Source organism: Peromyscus californicus, unplaced genomic scaffold (genome assembly GCF_007827085.1).
Source record: "Peromyscus californicus insignis strain IS unplaced genomic scaffold, ASM782708v3 Scaffold_18__1_contigs__length_77618521, whole genome shotgun sequence".
NCBI classification, from domain to species: Eukaryota; Metazoa; Chordata; class Mammalia; order Rodentia; family Cricetidae; genus Peromyscus; species Peromyscus californicus.
This window is the reverse complement of record NW_026294480.1, coordinates 13,819,282-13,845,864: the sequence shown is the minus strand read 5'-3', so window position 1 is coordinate 13,845,864 and position 26,583 is coordinate 13,819,282. Positions and strand designations below refer to the sequence as shown.

Here is a 26,583-nt window from a genome sequence, read left to right as displayed (position 1 = left end):
ATCTTCATCATTATCATCATCAATTAACTTTTTCTGTTGATTTCATTGGAGCTTAGCTATAAGTTTATAGTATCTGAAGAGCACACCATGCCAATTTCCCCTTCAATACCACTTCTGTTATTCCTGCTATAGAAGTCACATTTTCTGTCCTTTTTGACATATGATGGTTAACACCTTTTTGTCAAGTCTTATAATGATTCTTTGACAGCACTTTTTCCTTAAGCACACATGTTTTCTGCCCCGCTGACAATAAAGTACCTGGGGGCAGGGATGGTGTTCTAGAGTGTCCTGCCTTTATGATTCCTACTCAAGTGTGATGTAGACAGTCGCCTACATCTATCATGGCAACAGACATAGACACTGTACGGTTTGCCTGTAAATGTTTTGCTTGAAGACACTTGGGATGTTTCTAAGCTGGCACATGCTCCCGGGGAGTGACATCTTGCTTAAGTTTTGTATTTTACTTCCTATTGCAGGTGCACAGTTGTGGAGAAGCCTCAGTGAAAGGTAGGGATTTTCTCCTCCAACGATGTGGCTGATGGATGGCAAGGCGGTGGGGTGGGCAGGTGACTTGGGCTGCCGATGTGTGTCACTGAAGACCTGTTGTCGTGATAGGGACCTACGTCTCTATAATGATTTCCAAGAGTGGGGAAAAGTAAAGAAAATGACCGTGAAGCTGGAGCTGAGGATGAGATGGGGAAGTCACTCCAGGGATAAATGCATTTCAGTACCTGGCTGGGCAGTGAGGAGAGAGGGGACTTTCTCTTTCATGTTTTCCCTCAGGTTCAGTTTTGAAGTGGGAATGACAGTTGGTGCAGTGGAAGAATGGGTGACAGAGAGGGATAGAACTTCCTTGGAATGTTCCAGAAGGGCTGGCCATGCTGTCGGTTCAGAAGGCTTGAGAGTGGAGGAGAGAAAAAGGAGGGACACAAGTCTACTGGCTGTGAGTGCCTCAAATGTTGACCAGCTACTTGGTCCCTGCACCACTAGGGCTACATCTGCTCCCTCATCTTGAGTGACATCTGCCCTGAAGGGAGGTAGAGGCTTCCAGGTTCATCACGGCAGTGATGAGCGGGGACAGTTTGCTTCACTGAGACGTAAGAAAGATGGAGAAAGTTTAAGGGTTAATATTCCAGTGACGTTAGTATTTGAAGAAACTCATTTGTGTTTGTTAAGGAACTGATTTGGCCATATATATTTGTGCTACTTAAGAAGGATGGTTGGGTGTTGGGGATGCCCAATTTAAGCCAAAGTGGACATCAGAAAATGAACACGCAAAGGGAGGAACGAAATAAATGATGCCATGAAGCTCCCATGAGAAGCCATTGCCTCCGTCTTCATTTCCCCTGCTGTGAGCATCTGGTGCAGCTGTGTTGCACACACTCTGACTGATGAAGCACAGCCGGTATTCTCCCTTCTCCCAGCTCGCGCTCCGTGTAGGTTTCCTTAGCTGTTGTTTGACTCTGTTTTCCAGTTCCCGGGCTCTGCTCAGCCGCCAGCCTTACTGCGTCTACTGCCCTAGTCTTTAAGCTGCTCTCAGCTGTGACAGTCCTTTAGATTTCCCTTGGTTGGTGTTGATTTTAACAGCCCGGAGGAGTGCTGGGTAGGTGCATGGTGACGTCTGTCACTTCCCACCATTTGCCTCAAGTTTTTCTCATGACGACAGGACTTGGCGTTTCTGGGAAGTGGACTGTTGAGGTGAAGCATAGGCAACACAGAGCTGCACACAGGTGTAAACTGTGACATTTAAGGGACGACAGAGAACAAGGTGTCTCCAGGAAGCCCGAATAATGGAGGTGGCATCAAGGAGGGGGTTGTGCCGTTTTCGTCACACCAGCGTGATTTATGCCTGTTGATGTCACCCTGGACCACCTGGCCTGAGACTGTCTCCGAGTTAGCGTTCCTTTAGAGACTGAGTCTATTGGGAAGCCGGGTGGTCAGAAGGCCTGCTGATAAGAGAACACAGTCAGAGAAGAGGATCTGGGTTCCCAAAGTCGCATTCTAGAAGCACTCCAGGGGCTCCAGGCACATGCCTGGTGTGGGCAGATCTGGTCTCGGCTACATGCTGGGCCACAGTAAGTGGATTATGCTTTCTGTGTTTTTCATACATTAGGAAAAAAATACAGAGGCTTGCTTCCTGTTTGTGGTAGCTGGAAGATTAGACCAAGTGAGTTGATCTCAAAGGATTGAAAAGCAAGCAAGCAAACAAAGCCTTGTGCTCTTTGATACATAGTTCTGTCAGATGCACTGATATGCGGACCAGTCTGCATGTCTTTTGTTGTGGTTTAGAAAGTGTCTGTCAAAATTCATATGGTAGTTCACAGTGGCTAAGTTATGGGACCAACCTATGTTCAACCACAGAGAAATGGATTTAAAAGATGGGAGATATATATATACATATATATACATATATATATACACACACACACACACAACATAAACATTTTTCAGCCATAAAAGACATACAAGAGGATGGCATTACATTGTTTTCAGGAACATGGACACAGCTGGAAATAATCAGATTAAGTGAATTAAGCCGGAAGGGCAGAATTGTTTCAGAAGGACAACGGTTACATGTTGTCTTTCATTTGTGGTTTCTAGATTTTATGCAGTTACACAAAATCATGTGTGCACGCATAAAAATGGAAGTAGACGTGGGACTGTCTAGGGGAACAAAGGGGAGAAAGAGGAAGGGGTGAGGGCGTGGCAGGAAATATGTTCAATGTGCAATATATACTTGCATAAAAAACATTTTACTGGAACTAAGTGAAAAGCTAAAAGAAAATTTGCATGCCAGGAATTTAATCCCACAAAGAACATTAGTTGTTCCATGTGTTTGTAGTGTTGGGGCATAGTGGGAGGGGCCTACATCACGAGGACTCCTCCTCATGAATGGATGGACTCTGGTTATAAAGCCGATTGCAGCTGGGACTTGCAGCTTGTGCTGTATCGTACTGCATGGTGCCTCTGTCCCAGCAGGAAGGGCTGTATCACATATGCCCCTGATCTGGAACTTCTGTGTTTGTTCATTGAAATTTCCAGGGAGACATGCCATTCAGGACTTCAGGGATGGGGCTTTCTAATATTTCTGCCTGAGTTTCCAAGGTGCTAACTTGGTATGCATGTTCAGTAGTGGTTCTTGCATCTGGCCTTGGGTGTGCCTATGTCTTTAACAATGAAAAAGATTAAAAAAGAAAGCAACTCACAGGTTAAAATACATGATGACAGGCAGATCATTGGAATCTACATAGAAGAGAGGCACTCTGTGATCATGGGAGTCATGTGGATTAGTTTTTTTGTTTTTTTTTTTTTAAATTCTAAGTTCATGGATACTAGCTGTAACCAACTCTAACCATAGGTCTCACCCTCCTCCTTGGCAGTAGCTGGTCATTATCCCCCACTGTCCTTTGGTGCAACAGCTGAGCTACTCAGGTTACTCAGCAAGGGTTAGTTTTCCCTCTTCCAGTATCTGCTTTCAATTTGGGCTTGATCTCAGCGTGAGCCTGGCTTCCTGTCTGTGGGCCTTTCTCTGGTTTGGTAAAGTATTCAGCATTCCTCATGAAGCTGGTGATGCACATGGACATGTAAGCCTGCGTACAGTCCTTCACATGTTTAAGGGCTGTTTGTAGACTCCACAAGTGGTGTTTGCACGGTAGCAGTTCATAATGCCCGAACCAGGCTCTGATTTCCAACAGCATCAACAGTAACTGGGGCCTTTCACCCAGATGCCTTGCTAAGGCAGCCTAGGTACCCGGGACTGTCCTTTGTGCCAATGCGACTCTAGTGCGTGCTCTGAGAACAGCTCATTTCTCACATTCGCTCCACAAGGGGCTTTGTAAACTGTGTGCTGGATTTGCACAGAGGTGGCTCTCGGCTGGGCTGGATGAACAACCCTTGTGACTCCTTCCTCGTGTTAGGTTGAGACTGACTCTAGAGTCTCATAGTACCTTTTAATTACTGCAGAACCATGGCTGTTCACTTAACAAAATCCTCTATTAGCAGATGATAATGTCTGCATTCTACCTTTTTCTTTATGTACACCTTCTTTTAAAAATGAATTTGCCTTCTGTTTTAGCCAGTTTTTCTCAGTAGATAATGTTAGGAAGAGGTCTCTTTACTTAAATCTTTGCCATTCAAATAGTTTTACCTAGTTCTTTAATACTTTGCTCATTATTACCCAGATTAAAGGGCTAAGATGTTCTTCCTCATAAGTCATTTTATTGTTCAGTATTTGTTTATTTAAGGTTTATTTCATTGGTATTAAAGTTGTAGGAACTGAGACCTACTGAGCACTAGAGGATTTCTGACAGACCTTCCGGACATTGTAGAAGCTTCTAGCAGGGAACCGTCTGTAGGAGGCAGTGGTGGCCCTTGGATTCAGCTGCAGCTGGGACATGCACCAACCTGACTCACCGTGAGGCAGAGCACAGGCCATCCTAGCCAGCAGAGCTAAACAGGAGTCCTGGGATTTTGCCCCTGTGTGGCCAAATCACAGGTTCTCCTTCTCGTTCTGTGTCTCACACTCTTTCTCTTTCTCTAGCACACTCAGAGAAGTAGTGTGGGTGCTGACAATTGGCATTGGTATGAGATGCTCTTTTGTTCCATAGGCTTCCAGATAATTCCCACAAAAATTGCTCTTGCTGCTCATTGTGTATTTTGAGGGACAGAGAGAGAATCTTTGACCATTAAGACCAAGTTGTGGTGTCTACCCAACTCACAGGCCTAGAATGAGTCAGGGCATTTACAGCAGATGACTAGGACATTATTCCTCTTAACAAATAAAGTTCAACTGTTGTCTCTAAATTGCTTCTCCTCTGATAATGGAACATAGGTCAAAAAAATGTGGTTTTTATTGTTGTTGTTGTTGTGTGTGTGTGTATGTGTGTGTGTGTGTGTGTTGCTAGGAATTGAACCCAGAGCTTTATTTATGCTAGCAAGTGAGCAACATCACGAGTCTGAGGAAATGATTTTAAATGCAATTATGACTCTTCCTCATATACGCTCTATAGACAGGATGGCAGATCCAGATTCCCATGCAGAGAGTTGATAGCTTGAATGTGTAATCTCTCCCCAGAACAATAATTCCCACCCTCAGACTTCACAGCTTTGATTTTTCTTCACATGTCTTAAACTTTCTTTGTTCTTTCTGCATTGTAACCTGGGACCCTCCACAAGTAAGTGTGACAGGCCCTTTGCTGTCTAGCCATGTTCTTTGAGGGTGTCCATGAGTTTTAAAGGAATGTCTTCTGGTGAAAGGTACTTTGGTTGGGCTAAATGAAGAAAGGATTTTCTTTTTCAGGAAATGTAGTCACTGAGCTCAGAATGTGCTGGATGCCTGCAGAAGCCTGTTTTGGCCGATGACACCCAGGCAATCATGGGAGCTGAGCTCCACAAACTTGAAAGTCTGTCTTCTGCCAAAATGAGGACTCCAATAGGCCTTTTATGCCTTAAAAAAAAAAATAACAGTTGAGCACAGTTCTGTAGTTATCTATTGTACACTGGGAACTCAAAGCCCCTTTCTTCCTCTCGGGACAAAAGAAGGGGCCTATTCATAGACAGAACAAATCCTTCACAAGGACTGCTGGGCTGGGACCCCAGGCCGCGCACAGGGCTCCCCCAAGATTCCGGCCAAGTTGCTTGTGTTCAAGTTGGTTGTTCAAATTGTATTTTGATATTGAGACCCATCAAAGACAAATGGAACTCAACTGTGAAAGTAACCCTGGAGGAAATGACGTGGAGAATTATGTTTATTACCCCCCACCACCTTTGGTATACGTATATAAAAATACTTTATGAGCCATTTAAAGTGTCTTGTGCTCGATGTTAAGGCCCACAGTCTTGTTTGGGGGACCGTGAGACTGAAGGAGGTGCCAGCCTAGAGTGCAAATGCCCTGCATGTGGGCGTATAGGTCTTCGCAAGAGCATTGAGTATGATTTTTTTTTCAAAGTATCAAAAATAAAACTCAAAGTATTAAAAAAAATTAAGGCTGGGGATGTAGCTCAGTTGATAAAGTATTTGTCTGGCATGCATGAAGCTCTGAGTTCAGTCCCGCTGACCGTGAGCTTGAAGGAAGGGGAAAACCTGGCCATAATGTGAGCAGTTGCTGAACTGAGGAAGCTGCCCCCATGGAAGGGTGTGTGCAGCTGGCACTGGTTCCTGGGCCGAGATTTATAACTTAGAACCCATTGCAAAGCCTTCTGGAAAGTTTTCCTTCAGGCTTAGTAAATTGAGTGTGCTCAGCGCTGCTTCTCTGCTCGTGGCCACTAGGGGGTGGGAAGGAGGTGGGACCTCTCAGCGCTGGGAAGCTAAGAAACAAATGAAGCTGTCCACTCCAGAGGAGGGTTAGGACCTAGGCATTTGGGCAAGACAAAGACATCCGTGCTTCCCAGTTACAAGAAGAAAACCTGGGTAAAAGTTACATCGATCTGTACTCAGGATGCATATTTGTGTGTGTGTGCGATGTAAAGAAGAGTGAAAAATGAACGTAGACCAAGAGAAGCGATAGTGTGACGAAACGCGTGCCTACGGAGAGGACGCCTGGGCAAGGAGGACACTCACAGATGTCCTCCTCGGCACAGTCTGGGGACAAGTAAATGGCCGTAATACTTAGTTTCCAAACAAACTCATGGTTTTGAGAGCAGAACTCAGGGGCACTTTGAGTTCTGGGCCATTTTGCTACTGTTTCTACTCACGGTCAGAATCTTCTGAATGGGTCTGTTGTTTCTCGAGAAGTCTTTTCTCCGCTTTCCCAACATCTTGCTCGGGGATCAAAATACACAGACGTCCTCTTCTCCCTCCTGCTTCAGAACCCTATATCAAATAAAAAGCACAAACCCCAGAAAATAGCTTGATTTTAAGTAATTGTGTGGAAAGAGGATAAATGGGTGATTCATTGATTCTGGGTATAAAATCACCATTTAAGGTTCTAGGCCAAAGATCCCAGTTAGAAAAGTATGAGTCCGTGGTACTATAGGATGTTTCCAGAACCTTGATGTGCTTCCAGTGGACTGGGTGATCCTGCCACCCCCACTGTGTCCATATTCTAACCCCTCTCTGCGCCTGTCACCTTACACACCAACAGGGACTTTGCAGATGCAGGATGTGGATACTTTCTGGATTATGCGCATGGACCCGGGATCATCACAGGGTCCTTTCCAGAGCACAGCAGGATTGGGATGGAGAGAAGGTGCTGGTGGTGGGCCAGGAGGTGAATGAAGGGAGTCAAGGAGCACAGGCAGCTCCGAGGAGCCGGAAGAGGCGGGGCACGGCCTCTGGAGCAGAGATGGCTGACAGACAGGGTCACAGTTGTTAAGACGGTGCTTGTGAGAGGGCTTCCAAACCACGAGCCGGTGGTGGTTTGTCGGAGCAACAGTAGGAAGCTGATGGAGCGGTCATTATGATGTGAAAGGAGCAGTCTTTATTGGACATTGCCAAGGTCGGGTTGGTGAGGCCACCGCTCCAACCACCAAAGAAATGCAGTTTTACCTGGCTTGTGGGCTAGTTGCTTCCTAATGTAGTTCGGTCCAATTTGTCCAAGAGCAGTATCCTGAAACAGGAGTGCCGGGGTTGGTGGGACAGAAAGACAATAGTTACAGCGTCTGAGCGAGAGGCCAGCCAGCCAAGAACTGCCTAGGGGAGGATGTTGCCACTGGGCCAGAGGAAAACTGAGGATTGAGAAAGGGACGAATGTGGTCAGGAGGGTCCTCAGTAATAGGACGATGCCATTCCAGAAGGCAGGGTGCAGCGTTATTTGGCAGTGGCGGCATCTATGTCCAGGAAGAAAGCACTGGGCGCATAAGAGCCTGGGAGACCTTGGTGACTAGCTTTCTGTGAGTTTCATTTATGTGATGAGGAGGGTGGGGAGGAAGCCTTTAGGACTGAGAACAAATCCAGGGGCTTAAGGATGAGAGGAAGGCTGAGAAAATGGAGGTGGGCAGTATGAGCTACATCCTGGGAAATGGTGGTGGGACGTGAGTGGAGAGAGACCAGTCAGTGACCTGGAGAAAACACCAGCATCGGTATCTAGTTCCAGAATGTTCTTATTACCCCCAAAAGGAACCCACATCCACCAAGTAGTTGTTTCCCATTTCTTCCCTTCCTCCAGCTCTAGACATCCGCCCTCTGCTTGCTCTTTATGGATTTGCCTCTGGATGTTCATATAAACATATGTCCTTGATTATACCTGGCCTCTTTTGCTTGGCATAATCACTTCAAGCTTTACCCATCATACAACTTTTACCATACTTTATTCCTTCTCACAGCTGCGTTAATGCCCCACTGCCTGGACACACCACATTTTGCTCTGCCATCGTTTGATGGTCTTTTCTGGTTACTTCCATTTTTGGCTAGCGAGAAGTCTGATTCTGTTCTCAAAACAGAGAGACACGATCATGTTGAGTAGAGAACTGGGAAGCATGTGTAAGGATTACTGGGTGGAACTGGGGACGGGGAGGTGGGGCTCAGCTCTGTCGCTGTAGAGGGCTGGGCTTCTGATTGACGTAGTTTACAGATCTTTTGTGGAAAATTGAAGCTACGTGAGGTAACTCCACACACACACAAAATGCAATATTGTAGGCCTGTCTATACCCTCCCCCCACCCCAATCCCTGAAACGGGAGTGTCACTCTATAGAAGGAGCTCGGAACGCGTCCTTCATCTGTCCTTTAAGTTAAGCCTCCTCTTCATCTGTTTTTAATAGTCGTAGCGAGTTTGCAGGGAAGAATGGAGGTACAGGGTCAGCATTGTTGGTAGAGGTCTGATTCAGGCAGGAACGGCTCTGGCGTGGAGTCCCCTGACTAGGAGGGAGCATGGCTTTATAACTCGTGTGCTGTTCGTTAGTTATTTTGAAGGCTATTCTTACTTGTGCCCGCTTTTAATACCTGAACAACTGGGAGAGAGAACTTATAATCCTGCAGTCATTTGGCTTGGATTCCTTGAGAGTATTTTTAAACTCTAACATTCAGAGCGGTCTCATATCACCGAGAGCCCAGGCAGCACCTCGGTACGCCTTTCTTTTCTCCTGGACTACGGCTTTAGATTTCGAATAGTGTTTTTGAATTCCACAAAAAAAATACATTAAAAAAATCTCTCCCTTGGTGTTTGTCTTATTTTTAGTCAGTGACTGTTTTTATTAAAATGAGCAAGGAAATTTTCAGTCATGACTATGGAGCCATCTGCTATGGAAAGAATATTGTTGTTTCCTAAAATGTACCAAGCTAGACAACCTCAACTCAGACACGGACATTTAATTTCAATAAGTTGCACATTTAGATATTATCCCCACTCTGGCTAAGATAATAATATTTAAGGGGCTTTTAATGAATGCATTGTGCTCAGTATGTACTTGAGAGGAATTTTAATTTTTTTAATTTATTTTTTATGTGTATGAGGGTTTGCCTGAATGCTTGTGTGTGCACCCCCCCCCCTTGGGGGCTAGAAAGAGGTGTCAGATCCCCTGGATTTGGAGGTAGTGATGGTTGTGAACTGCCATGTGGAGCTGGTAACTGATCCCTCATCCTTTGTAAGAACAGAAAGTGCTCTCAGCCTCTATCCTCTGAACCATCACCCCAGCCCTGGAGAGGAGTTTTAAGTGGAATTGAAGCTTGTGTTTCTAAATTGAATGCTGAGTCTGAAGTGAATTTGGGATTAAAAACAAGATGGCCTCAGGTTCTTCCTTATAAACTGAGAGAGAAAAGTTAGTTTTCATTGTTATAACATACTGAGAAATGTAGCCAGACATTCTTGTTGGACTTTCTTTAAACCACAAGCCCCTAAATAATGACAGGGAGACTTACTGTTAATTACGAAAGCTTGCTCTTAACATGGGCTTGTTCCCAACTAACTCTTACTGACTTAAATTAACCTGTTTCTATTAATCTACATTCTGCCATGTGGCTCCTTACCTCTCCTCCACTCTGTACATCTGACTCCCTCTGTGTCTGGCTGGCGAATTCCAGTGCTCCTGATTCGAACCCAGAGTTCCTATCTCTGCCTGGAAGTCACGCCTATCCTCTTCCTGCCTGGCTATTGGCCATTGAGCTCTTTATTAAACCAGCAAGGTACCTTAGGCCAGTGAGGCAAAGCATAGGCATATCTCACGTAGTGTAAACAAATATCCAGAAACAGAGAAAAGTTAGAGGAGGGTTCATTTTGGCTGACAGTGCAGAGGCCTCAGAGCATGGTCCCTTGACTTTGCTGTGTCCGGTCCCTTGCATAATGAGCTGGAACATCATGGTGGGGAACACGTGTTGGAGCAATGTGGCTCATTTCCCGAGGGACAGGAGAAAGTGAGAAGGAAATGAACAGACCAGGGAAAAGTGATACCTTTCCCAGGTATATCTCCCAACGATCCACTAGTTATCTACTTAGCTATGTTCATAGTCACATACTGATCTATAGATGCAGTTAGAGCCCTCAGAGTTTTCTCTCAATAGCACCACCAGACGGGGACCAAGCCTTCAACACATGAACACTTTACGGGGACATGTCACATCCAAGCCACAATATTTACACGTGAGTTATCTGTAGGTGATAAAATCACACCCTTTCTTTTTCCAGAGTGGAAGGGGATAGTGGTGCTGGTTTAAAGAATTTGTGTTGTCTGTGTAGGAAGCCTGGGCACTAGAAACTAATTATAAGTTTTGTCTTTGGTTCCTCAGTCAAGACATCAGAGCTTTTCAGTAGTGAAAGAAGACATGACTTGCAAAAGATTGCTAATCAGAATATGGGGTTGATGTGTAGCCAACAGTAGAAAGGCAGTTGTAAAATCCAGAGGAAGCCTTGCCACCTGTCGGCTGCCGCTTGGTTTTGGGAATAGGAGAAAAGCTATTCTCTGGTGAGCAAGTGATTTCAAGAAACAGAGGGAGGCCAGTGAGACGTGCATGAGGCTCAGTGACAGGTGTCCAACTCTGATGCCGCATTGGTAACACTGCCGGTCTTCCCCACCTCGGTTCAGCACGACCTGTTGGCTCAGATCCTGTTTCTTGGTTTGGACTCTGTTAAAGAATGCTATGGACTGGGTGGCTCAGATGGCAAGCATTTATTTCTCACATTGCTAGAAGTTGCCAGTCTGAGATTATGAGTTCTCGATATGATTCATCTTCTGGATCCAGGAGCACCATCATTTCATTCTAAGGCAACAGTTCCATAATGGGGCTCCATCTCATCAGCTCACCCACTTAGCCCCAGAAGCTCACCTTTGGGGGTGAGTGAGTTGCATGTAATAGAGTTTGTAGGTGCAAGTGAATTTAGAGTTTATAGGTGTTCAGCCCTTCCCTCTGCTCAGTTTTCTCCTTCTGTGAGAGAGGGAAGTGGAAGGATGGAAGGGTACAACTCCTTAGAATGCAGAAGTGGAGAGTCAGGCAAAGTCTAGGGTAATCTGAGCCCCTGGAAAGGATCATGATGAGGCAAAAGCTTAGAGGTCATCGGCTCTCTTGACTCCAGGAGGAGGGATTATGTCTAATGCCTTCTGGTTAAGTGGTGCTTGTGTTTCACAACTCCCTCAGATACTAGGGGGCAAATGGTCCTCATATTCTTTTAGACACTTTACCTTGCTTATTACTGTTGAATTCTGAGACACCAGGATTTGGGGAAATTTTACAAGAGGTATTGTAGATACTTCGGTGTGGACCATGGAGGATTAAGCCATTTCAATTTCATACTGCCTTCACAGTTATGTTTTGTTACCACTGGAAGCTAACATAGTAGCCACTAACAGCTATATGAGATTGTGGTAGGTGCTGGACTGGAAGAGTGGGTCCCGTAGCAGTCAAGGTTAGAGGCATCAACCAATCCTGATCTCTTCACTCCCCATCACCCTGGAGCCTAAGTGACTCCTCATTTTTGTTGAGGGAGGAGTACCAAGCACAGCAAAACCATGGCTCATCCTAGTCACTTTCCTGTGGCTGCTACAAAACACTTGGGTTCAGGTATGTTACTCAGTTTTCCTTCATTGAGACAAAATCCTTGAACCTCGGTCCGTAAGAAGGGAAGACCTACCTGTTTTGGTTCCATGACCACTTAGTCCTCTTGTTTTCACCATGTGGCAGTAGAGTCCATCATGGCAGGTGTGAGTGGTGAAGAAGACTGCTTACCTGATAGCAGATGGAAGAGATCAGGGCCTGAGTATCCTCTTCAAGAGGATGTCCCCAGTAGACATTCTTTCAACTCTTCCCTTTCTGCAAAAGTTCTAGACTTCCAAGAATGCCAGAGGTTGGTAACCAACTAGTACCTGGGTGTCTGGGAGACATTTATGATCAAAACCAGCCAGTCAGACTGGCTTACACTGGTAATTTTGGAACTTGGGAGGCTGTGTAGGGAAGCTGTGAGTCAGAGGCTAGACTGGGATACATAGAGAGTTTCAAAGCCCTGCCTGATAAAAAAGATATGAACCAAATACTAGGTCATGTAGACAATCACAAGTTTATTTGACCTGTGTGGTTCTGGAGACTTAGAAGCCCAAGAACAAGGTTGGGTGTCTGATGAGCAGCAGGTGAGGGCTTCCTGCTGCATCTCAACACAACAAGGACCATGGGAAAGACAGCAAGTGTGCTGGGGAGAGAGCCTTTCCCTGACTAGGATATCATCCCTACGACGGTACGGGTATCCCGTGCAGAGGGCACAGCCAACAATTGTTTCCAACACATGAGCTTTGGGGGACACATTCAAACCAGAAAATTCAGCCCCTTCCCTAATTCATGTCCTTCTCTAAAATACTTTCATCCCACCCAAATACCTCTAGAGTCCTGTACCAACTCAAATTGCAAAATCCAAGGTCCTGTGTGGCTTAATATGAGTTCAGCTCAAGATAGCTCATCATGAGGTGGGTTCCCTCTAGCTGGTAGTCTGTGAACTGAACAAGTCTTCAACTTCTTAACATGGCAGTGATAGTCATTCTTTCATGAGGATGTGAACTTCCATGAGGCTTATGAACATGATCATAGTCATGCTGTAGTATGCAGTGATGGTCAGAAAGAGTTCTCAGTACGGTGTTCTTAAGACCTTTTCAAATTATTCTTGGACAGCAGTTCATGGGAAACAGGAGAAACAGGGTAATGAGTACGTCACAACTCTCTCATGTATTGTATTGCTTTCTTTCTGCACAAGGATTCGGAGTCAGTTATTGCTGTGTTACAGAGAAGCACAGAATCATCTCTTTGGTGTACAATGTGCATTTGTTTCTTCTGTTTCTGTCTTCAGTGGGGCGCAGTTTAGGAAGGCTTTGCTCCAAGTTTTTGTCTTGCATCCAGGCCAACTTCATGGCCTTTTAGCTTCCTTGCTTCAGAGGCTGCCCAAGGTGTCTTATACTCATGGAAAAAGGCAGGAAGACCATGGGACCTCAAATCTAGTCATTCCAGGCCTCAACCTGCTCATACCCCCAAACCCAAAGCATATCACAGGGCCAAGTCCAAAGCCAAGATGGGGCAAAAGTACTTCTGGACACCATGAGGTCATGACAAGGCACCGACGTGTAAACTACAAGACAGATGGCAATTGTGTCTCATAACGTGATCTGTCGTTAGATTTTTAAGTGGGGATACTTTTCTTTTCATATAATAGTTACATGCATTTTTATTTTATATTCAGTGCCTTCCAAAGCTCATTTGAATGATTACTTTTTGACTGAATGTATATAGATAAATATATCGATATAGATATATATATATATTACAGTCATATATATACATTTCACTTACAGACTAAAAGCTCTTAAGTGTATCTATCTACTTACCTACCTACCTATTATATTATATTATATATTATATTATTATATGTTTATTATCTTCTATCTATCTGTCTGTCTATCATCTGTCTTTCATTTCTTTCCTTCTTTCCTTTCTGGTCTTCCTGTGCTGTCCAGTCTGACTTTGAATTTCTGGGCTCTAGTAATTCTCCTGCCTTAGCCTTGCTGGTGACAATTTTTTCATTTTATGTCATTCTTTGATTTAGCATCTCATATAGCCAAGGTTGGCCTCAAGCTAATTAGGTAGCAAGGATGACCTTGAATTCCTGATCCTTCTGCTTCCACTTTGCAAGTGCTGGGACCATGTATAGCTCACCCATTTATTTATTTATATGTATTTATCTTTATTTTTATTTATTGTTTGAAAACTTCATACATGAATGTAGTATATTTTGATTAAACCGATCCCCACTCCCTCTTCTCTACCTCCTACCTTCCTTCCCAACTTTATGTACTCCTTTTCAAAACTACTCATGCTTCCTCTAAAGATTTTTTTTTCTAACTCAATACCTCACAAGTATTTCCTGGAAAATTTAAACCATAATTGTTAGTTTTACCCAGAACTAATTTTTAGATAATTTTCTCACTATACTATTACTTTTATCTCTTTATAAACCAGAATAATTTACGTAGTTATTATTATAAATTATAATAAATTATCTAGTAATTCTAGATATTTGCACATGGTCAAATATTCAGAGCAAGAGGGCTTTGGATTACTTGGTGTTATATGATTCTGGACACACAATGGACCTTTATACCGTTAAACCTTTATGGCACTCTTTGTATACACTGAAGGGGTGACTTGGAAGAATAAGATACGTTCTTTATTAAAATCATCTATTTCTATAGCCTAAATTAGTGTTCAAGTACAAGTTATTTTTTGGTTTTGGATAGTAAATTTAGTTCCTATTATTGGCTCAAGATTCATTAAATGTTAACAGAGTCAAGGGTTCTAGGCCCTGCAGGAGTATGATCTAAAGACACAGAGACCAAATCTTCCACGTTGCCGTCAGTACTTCATTAACCAGCTGTGTTTTACCCCAATGTGTCTTTACCTTGAGCTGATGCTAATGTGCTTCACTGAGACCCACGCCCCGTGCTCCATTATTTGCAAAGGAGCAAAGTAGCTACATGCTGCTTTCTTATTTTTGTTATGGATAGAGAAGCAGCCGACTTCCCGTGCTCATCCACTGGTGCCGGACAGACCAGCTCTTTGGGATTCCTGCTTACACTTGGGGGTCATCCTCTAGTCAGTGGATTCATTCTTCCCGTGCATACTTGATGTACATGAGGTAGGTGCCAGCGTTGAGATACTATTGCATTTCCTCTGAGGCTGGAGCTCAGGGAAAACCAGTTAGGTGAGGTAGCAGGAGAGTGGCACATTGCTGGGCTCAGGGGAGCTGTGAGAACTCACCTGCTGAAGGATCCCTAGAGAGTCTCCTGCTATCCCTCTATGTAAAGAGGAGACTGCCAAGTAAAATTAGATGGGAGGGTGATTGTGTCACTGTTAGAAGTTTTCATTGGTTCAGAGAGGAGGATTAGGTCACCATCAGGAGTTTTCATTGGTTCAGAGAGGATTAGGTCACCATCAGGAGTTTTCATTGGTTCAGAGAGGATTAGGTCACCATCAGTTTTCATTGGTTCAGAGAGGAGGATTAGGTCACCATCAGAAGTTTTCATTGGTTCAGAGAGGATTATATCACCATCAGAAGTTTTCATTGGTTCAGAGAGGAAGATTATGTCACTATCAGAAGTTTTCATTGATTCGGAGAGGAGGATTATGTCACTATCAGAAAATTTCACTGGTTCTTTAAGGCCTTAAGGATACCAATTGCACATTAAAAAAGGTAGACTGGAGAGCGATGCCTGAGGAAGGCCAGTAAATTAATTTTGTACTCATTGCACTCACAGTCTCTCATACCGGAGCCTGGCATTCGTTTTTATTTGGAATCAGCATCCTGTTTTCTTCCTGTCCACTTCCTGTTGCAACGACTCTGCCTTCTGTTCTGCTCAAAGGGATCTTTGGTGCAGTGTGATGCTTCTAGCAACTGACTACTTTTCTGACGCTGAATATTTATCTTAAGACTAAGTGCTTTCGAGGTTGGTGGACAGGCAGATATGCCACAGAAACTTAGTTTCCTCTCAGGATCTTAATTCTTTGGGTTTCTGCCATCGCATGTGACTGGGTTGACGTCAGCGACCGTGCAGCATGGACTGCTTCAGAGACCCCAGTGGAGGCAGAAAGACTTTCAGTGCACTACCTTTGGAGGTTCCCGTCTTGTCCTGGTTCCGCTGTGCTCCTGGCCCCATGTGCCTTCCCTGACTGGCTGGAATGACACAGAGGGATAGAATGAGGGGCCCAAAGAGTTCGTTGACCTGTCTCTTTGAGGAGCTTTCTGTGAAGACGAAAGTTAGCAACACTGTTTCCCTCTGCAGTGGAAATGAAGGGAAATTGTCACTTGGACTCAGGCTATGTTCTAGAAGCCAACAGTTATAATTGCATGGGAGCACACCAGAACCAGGAAGTTATGAGGAACAGAGGAGGACAGGGAGCTTGGAGTGAAGTGAGGAGCCATCAGGGAAGGGAGGAGCAAGGATAATGATGGTGGCGGTAGCTGACTGTCTCCTCTCAGTGCTAACACTTGTCTGCACTGTGCTACGTGCTTACTGTGAATCATTAGTTCATCCTCCGGCCAGGGCCCGGGGGGCAGGATGAGAACCTCATCTAGAGATCAGGGACAGCTAGTTTGGTTAAGTGAACTGCAGCTCTTACCTGTCATCTCCCCCATGCCAATGGCTTTAAGTAGCGTGTGCTCTTTTCCAAGGAGATAGTTTCATTTAATGGCATGTTAGAAATGTAAAGCAGAATTCTGAGTGTTTTCGTTACACGGCCAGAGTGAAGAGGCAATGATGTTGGTATCATCTGTGTTTGGGGATTAGAGGTGGTCAGAGCCCATGGGGGGCTTCAGCTGGGCAGAAATAACTCAGACCCTGGTCCCTTCCAGATGCTGGAGAGTTGAGGTAAAGGTTTTATTTTATTTTATTTTTATGACCAAAGGTGTTTGCTCGGTGTTAAAAGCTTTGTTTAATAGGTTTAAAGGTTGCTCTAGTCATGAAAGTGAGGCTGTGTTCTCGGCGAGATCAAGTCAACCATTGGCATATTGACCGTATGTCTTGATAGGTGTACATGTTCTTATGTGTGTGAGTGGAGACATATGTCAACGAATTTTTGTCTTGGCACGAGTTTCCCCTTGCTTGTAAAAGTGAACAAAGCATTAGTAGATGAGGTGGCCCCAAGGAAAGGAAAGTTTGAACAAATCAGCTAACTCCCCAAGGTTCAGTTTCTTCACTGGCTAAAACGAACTGAGCACACTTCATTGTGAAGCTGTGGCAATCAGGACATGACCCCAGCGGATGGAGTGGTACCCCTGCCTTCAGAGTAAGTCTTCCTACCTCAGCCCAGGCTAGACCATCCCTCACAGACATGCTCAGAGGTTTATCTCCTGTATGATGCTAGGTCCTGTCAACTTGACACTATTAACCATCATAGTGCAAACACTGACACATCTACACTTGAGTCCTATGTCGAGTTCGCTGGGGGGCAACCTTTGTCCTTTGTGTTTGCTTCCTGACACTGACACAATGCATTGAATAAACAACTTCCAAGAGGAAGAAGAGCGCACCTGACCCGGTTTGAGAACCATCGGTCCATGGTTGCTCGGCCTGTTGCTTCAGATCAGTGGCAGCACGGGTAGATAATGGTGAAAGCTTGTGGCAGAAGAGGCTACTCATGTCATCCGGGTGGGAGGCAAAGAGGGAGAAACAAAAGGCTACAGCCCAGAGCCTCTTCAGGGGCACACCACTGTAACATGAATCTTAAACGGTCTTATTAATAAAAACAAACCTGGAGCCAGGTATCGGGGTGAATGCTGGAAGATCAGAGAAACAGAGCAAGCCACCAGCTAACCTCACCTCGCCAATTCCTCAGCCGATCCTGTTTCCTCAGACTGAAAACCTCTATGTCCTCACCTGAATGGATCTCAGCAGAACTGCTGCTATAAAGCTAAAAGTTTAAAAGGCTCTAATTCCTGGTCCTCACACCTTATATACCTTTCTGCTTCCTGCCATCACTTCCTGGGATTAAAGGCGTGAGTCACCATGCCTGGTTGTTTCCAGTGTGGCTTTGAACTCACAGAGATCCAGATGGATCTCTGCCTCCCAAGTGATAGGATTAAAGGCATGTGCTACCACTGCCTGACCTCTATGTTTACTGTAGTGGCTGGCTTTTTCCTCTGATCTTCAGATAAACTTTATTGGGGTACACAGATAAAATGTCACATTTCCCCCCTTTTTTTGTCTAATATAAAAATTTAAAAAGTTATAAGAAAAATTGTATAAGTATAGTAACTATATATAATATATGAGCAATAAATACATCAACAATGTCTAGTCCATTTGCATTTGACAAATTTAGAGAAAATATTCCATTATCTATCTTATTTTTGTGAATCTAAAGGATTGTTTGTATCTAATTTACCTTTTTTTTTTTTTTACTATAGTGGCTGGCTTTTTCCTCTGATCCTTGGATAAACTTTATTGGGGTACACAGATAAAATATCACCACATTGTTAGAGATCGGTGGGGGAGGTGCTGGCACGAGGCTTCACCGTAATCCTCATGAGATTCCCTTCCTTACCTCCCCAAGAGGAGGATTATAGAAGGAGCAGGGCTGGTCGCCCTCCTGGGGTCTGGCATTCTGTCTGTCAGTGTGATCTCATTGCTCACCACGCTCGGACCATGATAGCATTTATGGTTAGGCACTTAGCAGAAGTTAAACTAATCAGGACCCCCCAACCTTAAACTTCCAGTCCCCCAAACTCTGAGTTAAGCGAACCGCTTAGATATTTTTTATAGTACCATCATCACTACCACTATCAACAACAAAATAAGTTAATATAGGCATATAGATTAATTTTAGTTTTAAATATGGATATATTTATCTATATCACCTATCTCTCATCTATATATCTATCTATAATCAATCTATCTATATCTATTTATCTATCTATGTTTCTAAGGGAGGAGTCAAGTGTCAAACTGAGGCAGTTTATTTTACATAGGACTTGCTATATCAAAATACCTTAGACTGTGGACATTTATAAAAAGGAGGAATGTGTGGATCATTTTTGGTGCAGTGAGAGCCAGTGTCTGATGTGGGCCTATTCTTCCCTTTTGTGTCCTTACATAGTGGGAGGGACAAGACAACTCCCTTCAGCAACTTCTCAGGAGAGCATTATAATCCTATTCACAAGGGGAAGTCTTCATGATTTAATCCCATTCTAGATGGCCCCACCTCTTAATACTGTCATATTAGGCATCAGGGGCCAACACAGAGCTTTAGGGGGACCCAAACGTTTAGATTGTGATGTTAGTGATGGTAAGTCCTGCTTCCTTTCCCGTGGCAGCTCTAAACAGCACGGGGCCGCAGATGGTGCTCGTCCTGGAACCCGTGGGATAGTGGGTCCATGATCAATACAGTTGGCCAACGCATGCTTGTCAGTCCTGACCCCTTGGCTGCTCACAGCCTCACAGGACAGGTCCCCCAGCCTTCTCAGTGTGCTGCCCCTTCGTCTTGTTCCTCACTGTGGTCTGAACGTTAGGTAGTCTGTAGCTGCTGTGAGAGGGCCGTGGGATTTCTTGCCAGGGCCGCTGAGGTGAGAGCACTCAGAGCCACAGTACAGGCCAGATGCTTCCTTTCTCTTCCACACAACCGCCTGTTAGTTCCAGATTACTCATTAACACGTCTGTAGTTTTCCCAGACTAGGTTTTCTTAGTGAATCATTCACTGGGCTATGAATGAAGTTTTGAAAGAGATTTTAAATCTCAACGGATTTGAGAAATTCAGTCTTTCAGGCCCTTTCTTCCTTGAAATTGGGGTAGAATCGGATCTGTGACATCACTCCTGGGTGATAAGAGCATTTGTCTACTTCTCACTCCTGAGAGAGCAGGAGGCCTCCACAGTTCTTCCATGGCAGGTGTGTTCTGCCTTCTGCTGGACCTTTCCAAGCATCACCAACACCTCTGTTGACAAGGTCAGGCTCATGAGCTAACTGAAGGTGGATGAGAAGCCGCACATACTTACTCTATACCCACAGCTCCGAGGTCACCATCAGGAAGAAGGAGCCCACAGGCAGGCTCATTTTCAGTTGGTCAATGCAAACATTTAAAAAATTCCCTTTGATTACTAGAGCCAAATCAAAGAAGTTCCAGGTGCCGGAGGGTTGGCCCAGAAGTATGACACTTGCCTGGCTCTGGGTTTGATCTTTTGCATTGTAAACAAAACACAAAACAAGAAGCCAAGAAAAACAAAATCCGAAAGAATGGAATTTTCCAGTAAGGTGGCTTAGCAGGAAAGGACATGCGCCACCAAACCTTGGGACCCATGTGGTGGAAGGAGAGGAGACTCCTCAAAGTTAACCTCTGACCTCTGTGTATGTGCTGTGGCACACACACACACACACACACACACACACACACACACACACACACACTATATACACACGTGAGTAAATAATTTTAAAAAAACTGATTTTTGATAAAAATATGTGTATTATCAGCCACACTCTTTTCCTAACCAGAAAACACAGAGGAATATAAAAGTCTACATTGAAAATTGCTTGTGTGCCATCTTCAAGAAGAGCTCTTCTCTGTTCCTTCCGAGTGTCATTCCCGTTTTTTTATACAAGGGTATATTACTTTTAAAAATAAAAGTTATTTTTAAAACATGTCACTCACTTCAGTCATATTTGATAAGTAGAGAGCTGAGTACCAGTAATTATTTGACGCATGCTGTCTGGTGAATAAAATGCTCGTTAATGCCTGACAGTTACTCCAATACCTTCAAGGCAGGTTCAGGACTCGATGGTTGTATGGGCCGATAATTCACAACCTTTGCTTCAGATGGTGAGGTGACGGCATCCTAGTGGCGGGGAGATTGATTAGAAGCAACACAGGGGCCCGGACATGACAGCAAGCAGAAGCCGTTTGGTTGGGGTGTAGGGTGACACTTGAGCAGGCGGCAGGGGCCGGGCCAGGCCTTGACCTTTCCTTGTCTCCTGGCTCGCTGAGTCCCAGCTGGAGATTACGAAATGTGCTCTGGGTGGTGTTCCCAGAGGGCACACGTCCTTTTGATGACAGCTTATTTCTGGGTCCCCGGGTGCCAAGGCCTGAAGTCTGATGACATTCAGGGGTGTGTTCCCCAGCCCATCATCTGATTAGTCACCAAATTCCAGGGACTCTCCCAGCTAGCTCAGAGTGTAGCACGTGAGCGCAGAGGTAAAATTAACTTATTTTCTCTCGTCTCATTTGTAACAGTTCATGAAGCCAAGCCTTGTTCCTCCCTCTGGTCTCTCTCTGTGGGTGTCTCTAAGCCATTCAACAAAGAAGTCTTCTGTGCTTTGTGGGGAAATAGGGTTGCTAAGGATTTTGGGGGGCTTCTTATAGGAGTGTGTGATCTTATATCTGAAAAGGTGACGCGAGTTACACCTGAAAAGTCTTGGAAAGTCGAGTGGGACCGTGTCAGATTCTCAGAACAGATCTTCAGTGTTACTTTGAGAAGGAAGGGTGCTTGTCTTCCCTCTCCGTTCCCAGGCTGTGTCTGTGATTCCCCATGAGAGTCAGAGTCTCAGCAGGTCTGTGTTTTGCCAAGAGGAAGAAGTGCTTGTTAGTTAAGGCCATTCGGATCCTCTGGCTTTTGCTGTACTGTTCTTAAAGTGAGTATAGAAGGAGAAACAGCCTTGCGGAGCTTCAGCAAGGATGGAGGGAGCTCACAGCTGCGTAGAACTTAATAGAAGCTGGCGCAAGGTGTGCACTGGGCTCCTCTGACCTCCGCTATTGGCCTCTTCTTGTTACCTTCATTTGATTTGAGAGGGGCCACTGATCTGAAGCAGCTTTTATGCCAAGCCAAGCCCAAGACACCACGGGATCGGGATTGAGCATTAATCCTGCAGCTGCCAGGAGCCCTCACATCACAGGTTCCCATCATTCAAGCCCATCTCTTCATCTGCCCCTGGGACTGGCAGCTGGGTCCTCATATCGGGAGCCAGGCGCCATCTGCCCCCTGGGGTTGGCGGCTGGGGCCTCACAGTGGGAGCCAGGCGCCACCTGCTCTCCACTTTAGTGGAGGTGGGGAGTGTGGCAGGGTTCGATTTCCTAGCTTTCTCCAAGACTCAGGGTTGCACCACAGTTCTGGAAATCCCTAGGAGATCTGTGTCCAGCCTTGCACCCATCACTTGACTCTTGTTGAGGCCGTGGTAAAAATGAAGGGAATGGGCCGGGCTGATTGATCTCAAGTTTCTACCTCTGCTAAAAATCCTGTGATTCTCTGTCAATGTAGCCAAAGTCGTCAGAGAGGTCCTGCTCTAAGTGGGCTTCCTGCCCCTGGGGTTTGCTCTGAGAGCTGTGCATGCTGTGTTTGTGATGAGACGGTAGTCCCAGGCCGTGACCCTGCTGTAAGCTGTGCATACAGACCACTCTACGTGGGCGTGACTGTGTTGTCTCTCCTCTTTCATATGTCTTTGTTCTGTGTTGTCCTTTTCCTGCTAGGAACTGAAGCGATTGGGCTTTGGCCAAACCCACACACAGCCCACTCCCACCTTGTGTGGCTGAGGTGGTGTGTTTGACGCTGGCAGTTCGCTGGACTGGCGTCATGTGGCGGTGGAGACGAATCTTTAGCAGGATGGTCCCTGAGGCTCCCATGGATTTTTAACTGAGGTTCCCTCTCGACAAGGGCTTGTCCCTTAGCGAGGTATAAGATCTTGAAATCTCATTCTTCACTTTTTAATATCTATGAAATGGTATTTAATTCCAGAGGTTGTAGCGAGATTAAAGGACTCAGAAGTCCATGGCATGCATGGCACAGAGCCTTTCTGTGAGCAGAGATGTTGGATTGAAGCAGCTAAGTTATGTAGGTCCTTGTGCCAGCAATGGATAAGATAGACATGGCGAGAATGACTTGGGGCTAGTCATGGGAAGGTGGAGGAAGGGATGTCAACTGGCATTGGGCCTTCTGGAGAGATTTTTAATTACGTTTTCATTTCTTGTGGGTGTGGGTGCTGTGGTGCCCATGTGGACATCAGAGGACAGCCTGAATAAATTGGTACTCTCCTTCCAGCCCGTGGGCCTGGGGACTGAACTCAGGCCATTTACTCACTGCATCATCTTACTAGCCCCGGAATACCAGGGCAATTAAGGATGCCATTGGATGCCGGGCAGTGGTGGTGCACGCCTTTAATCCCAACACTCGGGAGGCAGAACCAGGTGGATCTCTGTGAGTTTGAGGCCAACCTGGTCTACAGAGCGAGATCCAGGACAGGCTCCAAAGCTACACAGAGAAACCCTGTCTCGAAAAAAGAGAGAGAGAGAGAGAGAGAGAGAGAGAGAGAGAGAGAGAGAGAGAGAGAGAGAGGAGAGAGGAGAGAGAATGCCATTGGATTGTTTTGCTTGACCCTCTTGCCAGTGGTAAAGGCTGTGCTTTAAAAATGTTCCACAGAAGCTCACGTGTTACAGATGTAGCCGTTAGAGGTAGGACTTGTAGGAGGTTGATTAAGATTAGATGAGGTCATGATGGTGGGATCTGCATAATGTCATTAGTGTGCTGAGAAGAGGAGGCGAGATCCAAGCTGGCATTTGCTATCTCACTGCCACGTTATGATACAACACAGAGATGCTCTTACCATCTTAGAACTCTTATGATAAGAAGTCAGTGAAGAGTCCAGCCTTGGTGCCTTGGCCTCCAACTAGTCTCTTCCCCACTCAAAGATCATCTGTGGAAACCCTCAAGTAGATCCATGGTTTGCTTCTTCTGTCTCCCTTCCTCCCTCTCTCCCTTCCTCCTTCCCTCCCTCCCTTCCTTTCTTTCCTTCATTTTAGACAGATCCCACACTGTGTTTCTCTAGCTGGCTGGAATTTACCCTGTAGACCAGGCTGACTCCACGCTTGCCATGCTACCATCTGCCCCTGCTTCCCATGTAGCACCATACGTAGTGGAAACAAATCTGTGTTGGAAAGCCTGGTCTCCTTCCTAAAGGATGTTACTGTGTGTGGTGGTTTGAATAAAAATGGCCCCCATAGGCCCATAAGAGAGTGGCACTATTAGAAGGTGTGCCCTTGTTGGAGTAGGTGTGGCTTTGTTGGAGGAGGTGTGTCACTAGGGGGTGGACTTTGAGGTCTCAGAGGCTCAAGCCTGGCCAGTGTATCACTGTCACTTCCTGCTGCCTCTTGATCTGGATGTAGAACTCTCAGCTACCTCTCCAGCACCATGTCTGCCTGCATGCTACCATGCTTCTGACCATGATGACCATCAATTAATCCTCTGAACTGTAAGCAGGACCAATTAGATGTTTTCCTTTGTAAGAGTTGCTGTGGTCATGGTCACTGCAATAAACCCTAAGACACTGTAAGACACGAGATAAATTCTGAACCCCATTAGTTTATGAAACACATCTACTCTGCTTTTCACTTGTTCTCAGGCATCCCTTTATTTTGGCATCATCTATACCTTGTGCCAATTTTCAGCCTTTAATGCCTCATCATGATCTATGATTTTTCATCGGATACAGTTTGGCACACTAGTTAATATATCCTGTTGGATGGGATAAAGAGTAAGTGTCAGAGTGTGAAGAGAATGAAACAGACATTGGGTTTGGTGGTGTGAGCATGTAATCCTAGCACTTGAGTGCACAGGGGCCCAAGAAAGGAGGGTTGCCTGGTCTTGAGTTTGAGTCCCAAGCCAGCCAAGATTATATAGTAAGATCCTGTCTCTAAAGACAAACAGCAACAAAACAGAAAAGGAAGTGGGAGATAGGGCCGTGTTTTGTGGCTTGAATTATGAAGTCTGGTCATTTCCTGGTCTGGAGCATATACTGGGGTGGTAAGTCCGTTTTGTGAACTGATTCCCTCAGGCTGGCTCATAGGCCTGTCGCTCTCGAGGCCACCTCAGCAAGCAGATGCTTCATGTTTGCAGAAGCGGGGAGTAAGTTTGGGCTCTCATCAACACTTTGGGGCGTTAGCGTATTGAGTGGGAGCCTCTCTCAGAAGAAATCCTGTGCTCATGGCTATAAATCCATCTCTGGTAGGAGGCAAAATTTTGCGCTTATGGGAACTGGCTGGCTGGTCCATCTCAAGCAAGAGGTAAAGTGGGTGAGAGTTCACTGCTTTCCTTCCTGGGACGGGCTCCAAGGGAGATGAAAGGACTCAGCCAACTCTCGGTTTGTATGTCTGTCTCCGTGTGAGGGGAGAGTGTGCAGAAGCACAAGATGGCTCTTGCTTCAGCCCAAGACTGTGTCTAAGGACCAGAACTCCCATCCTTGGGGCACGTTCTCTGCACTTGGCATTGTCGAGATTAAGTGCAGCGTTGTGATCTTGCAAGGGCTGACCTCGGCCAAAAGCCCAGGAGTGGATGGGTGGAAAACAGATGATTTACTGTGAAAATGGAAACGTAGTGAGAGGCATTCTGTGGTGTGTAGGGATGTTTCGATTTTTTTTTTTTTTTTTTGCGATTTTTGAGACAGGGTTTTTCACTGTTGTTTTTAGTGCCTGTCCTGAATCTCGCTCTGTAGACCAGGCTGGCCTTGAACTCATAGAGATCCGCCTCACTCTGCCTCCCTAGTACTGGGATTAAAGGTGTACGCCACCACTGCCCGGGTCTTGTCATATATCCCTGGCTGGCCTTAGTTCCCACTCTAGGTGATTCTCCTGCCTCTGCCTCCCAAGTGCTGGGATTACTGGTGTGTGCCACCACACCCAACAGCTGTTGGGTTTTAATATAATTTATTACGATCCCAGGTTCCAGTAGCGGTTTCCCATCACTTTTTATAAGCATCTTCATTAATTTAGAGTCTACCCTGGGAGGTGGGGCTGCTGTTCCTTCATGCTCTGAATTTCCAGGCCTTCCTCGCTGCAGTGCCAACACTTAGTAGATGCTCTGAAAAAGTACTTACTATGCATGATTTGACTTCTATAATAGAGATTATCACTTAAAAAAGAAGAGAATGTTAACTGGAGACAGTTCCTGCTGAAGTTTGACGGGCGTGTCCTTACAGTGGAGGAGTGTATGGCACATGGCAGAATCCTGAAGGACTTCTCTCAGCAGACCAATAAATCAGAGGTTGGGAGTGCCAGCTCGGAAGGAGAGTGAGGGCTGGCTGGACCGGAGGTGTGAATGTTGATATGGGTTCAGAAATACCCGTGCTACCCCTCTGGATTGATTCACACATTATCACATGATTGCCTTGGCCTTGGTAAGGTCGGTCGGCCGGAATGAGCATGGCAGTCTCTCTTCCCCACCACTCTTCATGTCCTCACTTGGCAGGGAGGCAGGATGAGCGAGGAGCCGTGCGCTTGAGCGTGATAACCTTGGGGAGTTCCCCTTTCGGCCTGGTCCCACCACTCAGATCAGTGGGTAACTCACACCGAAGAGCATTTGTAGACAGGAAGAACCACGCACATAACTGACGTATGTGAACAGACGTGATAGTCTGTCGTGCTGAGAGTTGTTGGGTATGGAGAGGCTTTGCCATAGTCTTGATGACTACCCAGATCTTTGGAAGGGGTTTCCTGTAGAGGAGTCCAAGCCTTTCCAAAAGAGAGGTTGAACTTACTTTCCTCGCCTCCCTCTAAGGAAGAGTGAATGTCTGCCACTGTGGGACCTACCCACCAGGTGCATTCTGGTTAGACTTCGCAGTCACAGCTGGGAGTAGAAGAAGCAGGAATCACTTGTCATAACAAGAGTTTGGGTTGACACATCCTTTCCTCAAATGGCAATGGTGAGGGTTCGAGCC

At 45.5% G+C, this 26,583-nt stretch overlaps 1 protein-coding gene across 1 annotated transcript in view; it reads left to right on the top strand.

The window, feature by feature from the left end:
* Retreg1 (reticulophagy regulator 1) overlaps nt 1-26,583 on the top strand; it is a 131,095-nt gene that overhangs the window by 52,544 nt on the left and 51,968 nt on the right. Inside the window, exon 3 of the mRNA XM_052743052.1 lies at nt 477-507. Coding sequence (XP_052599012.1) covers nt 477-507 — 31 coding nt within the window. The remainder of the gene's footprint in view (nt 1-476; nt 508-26,583) is intronic.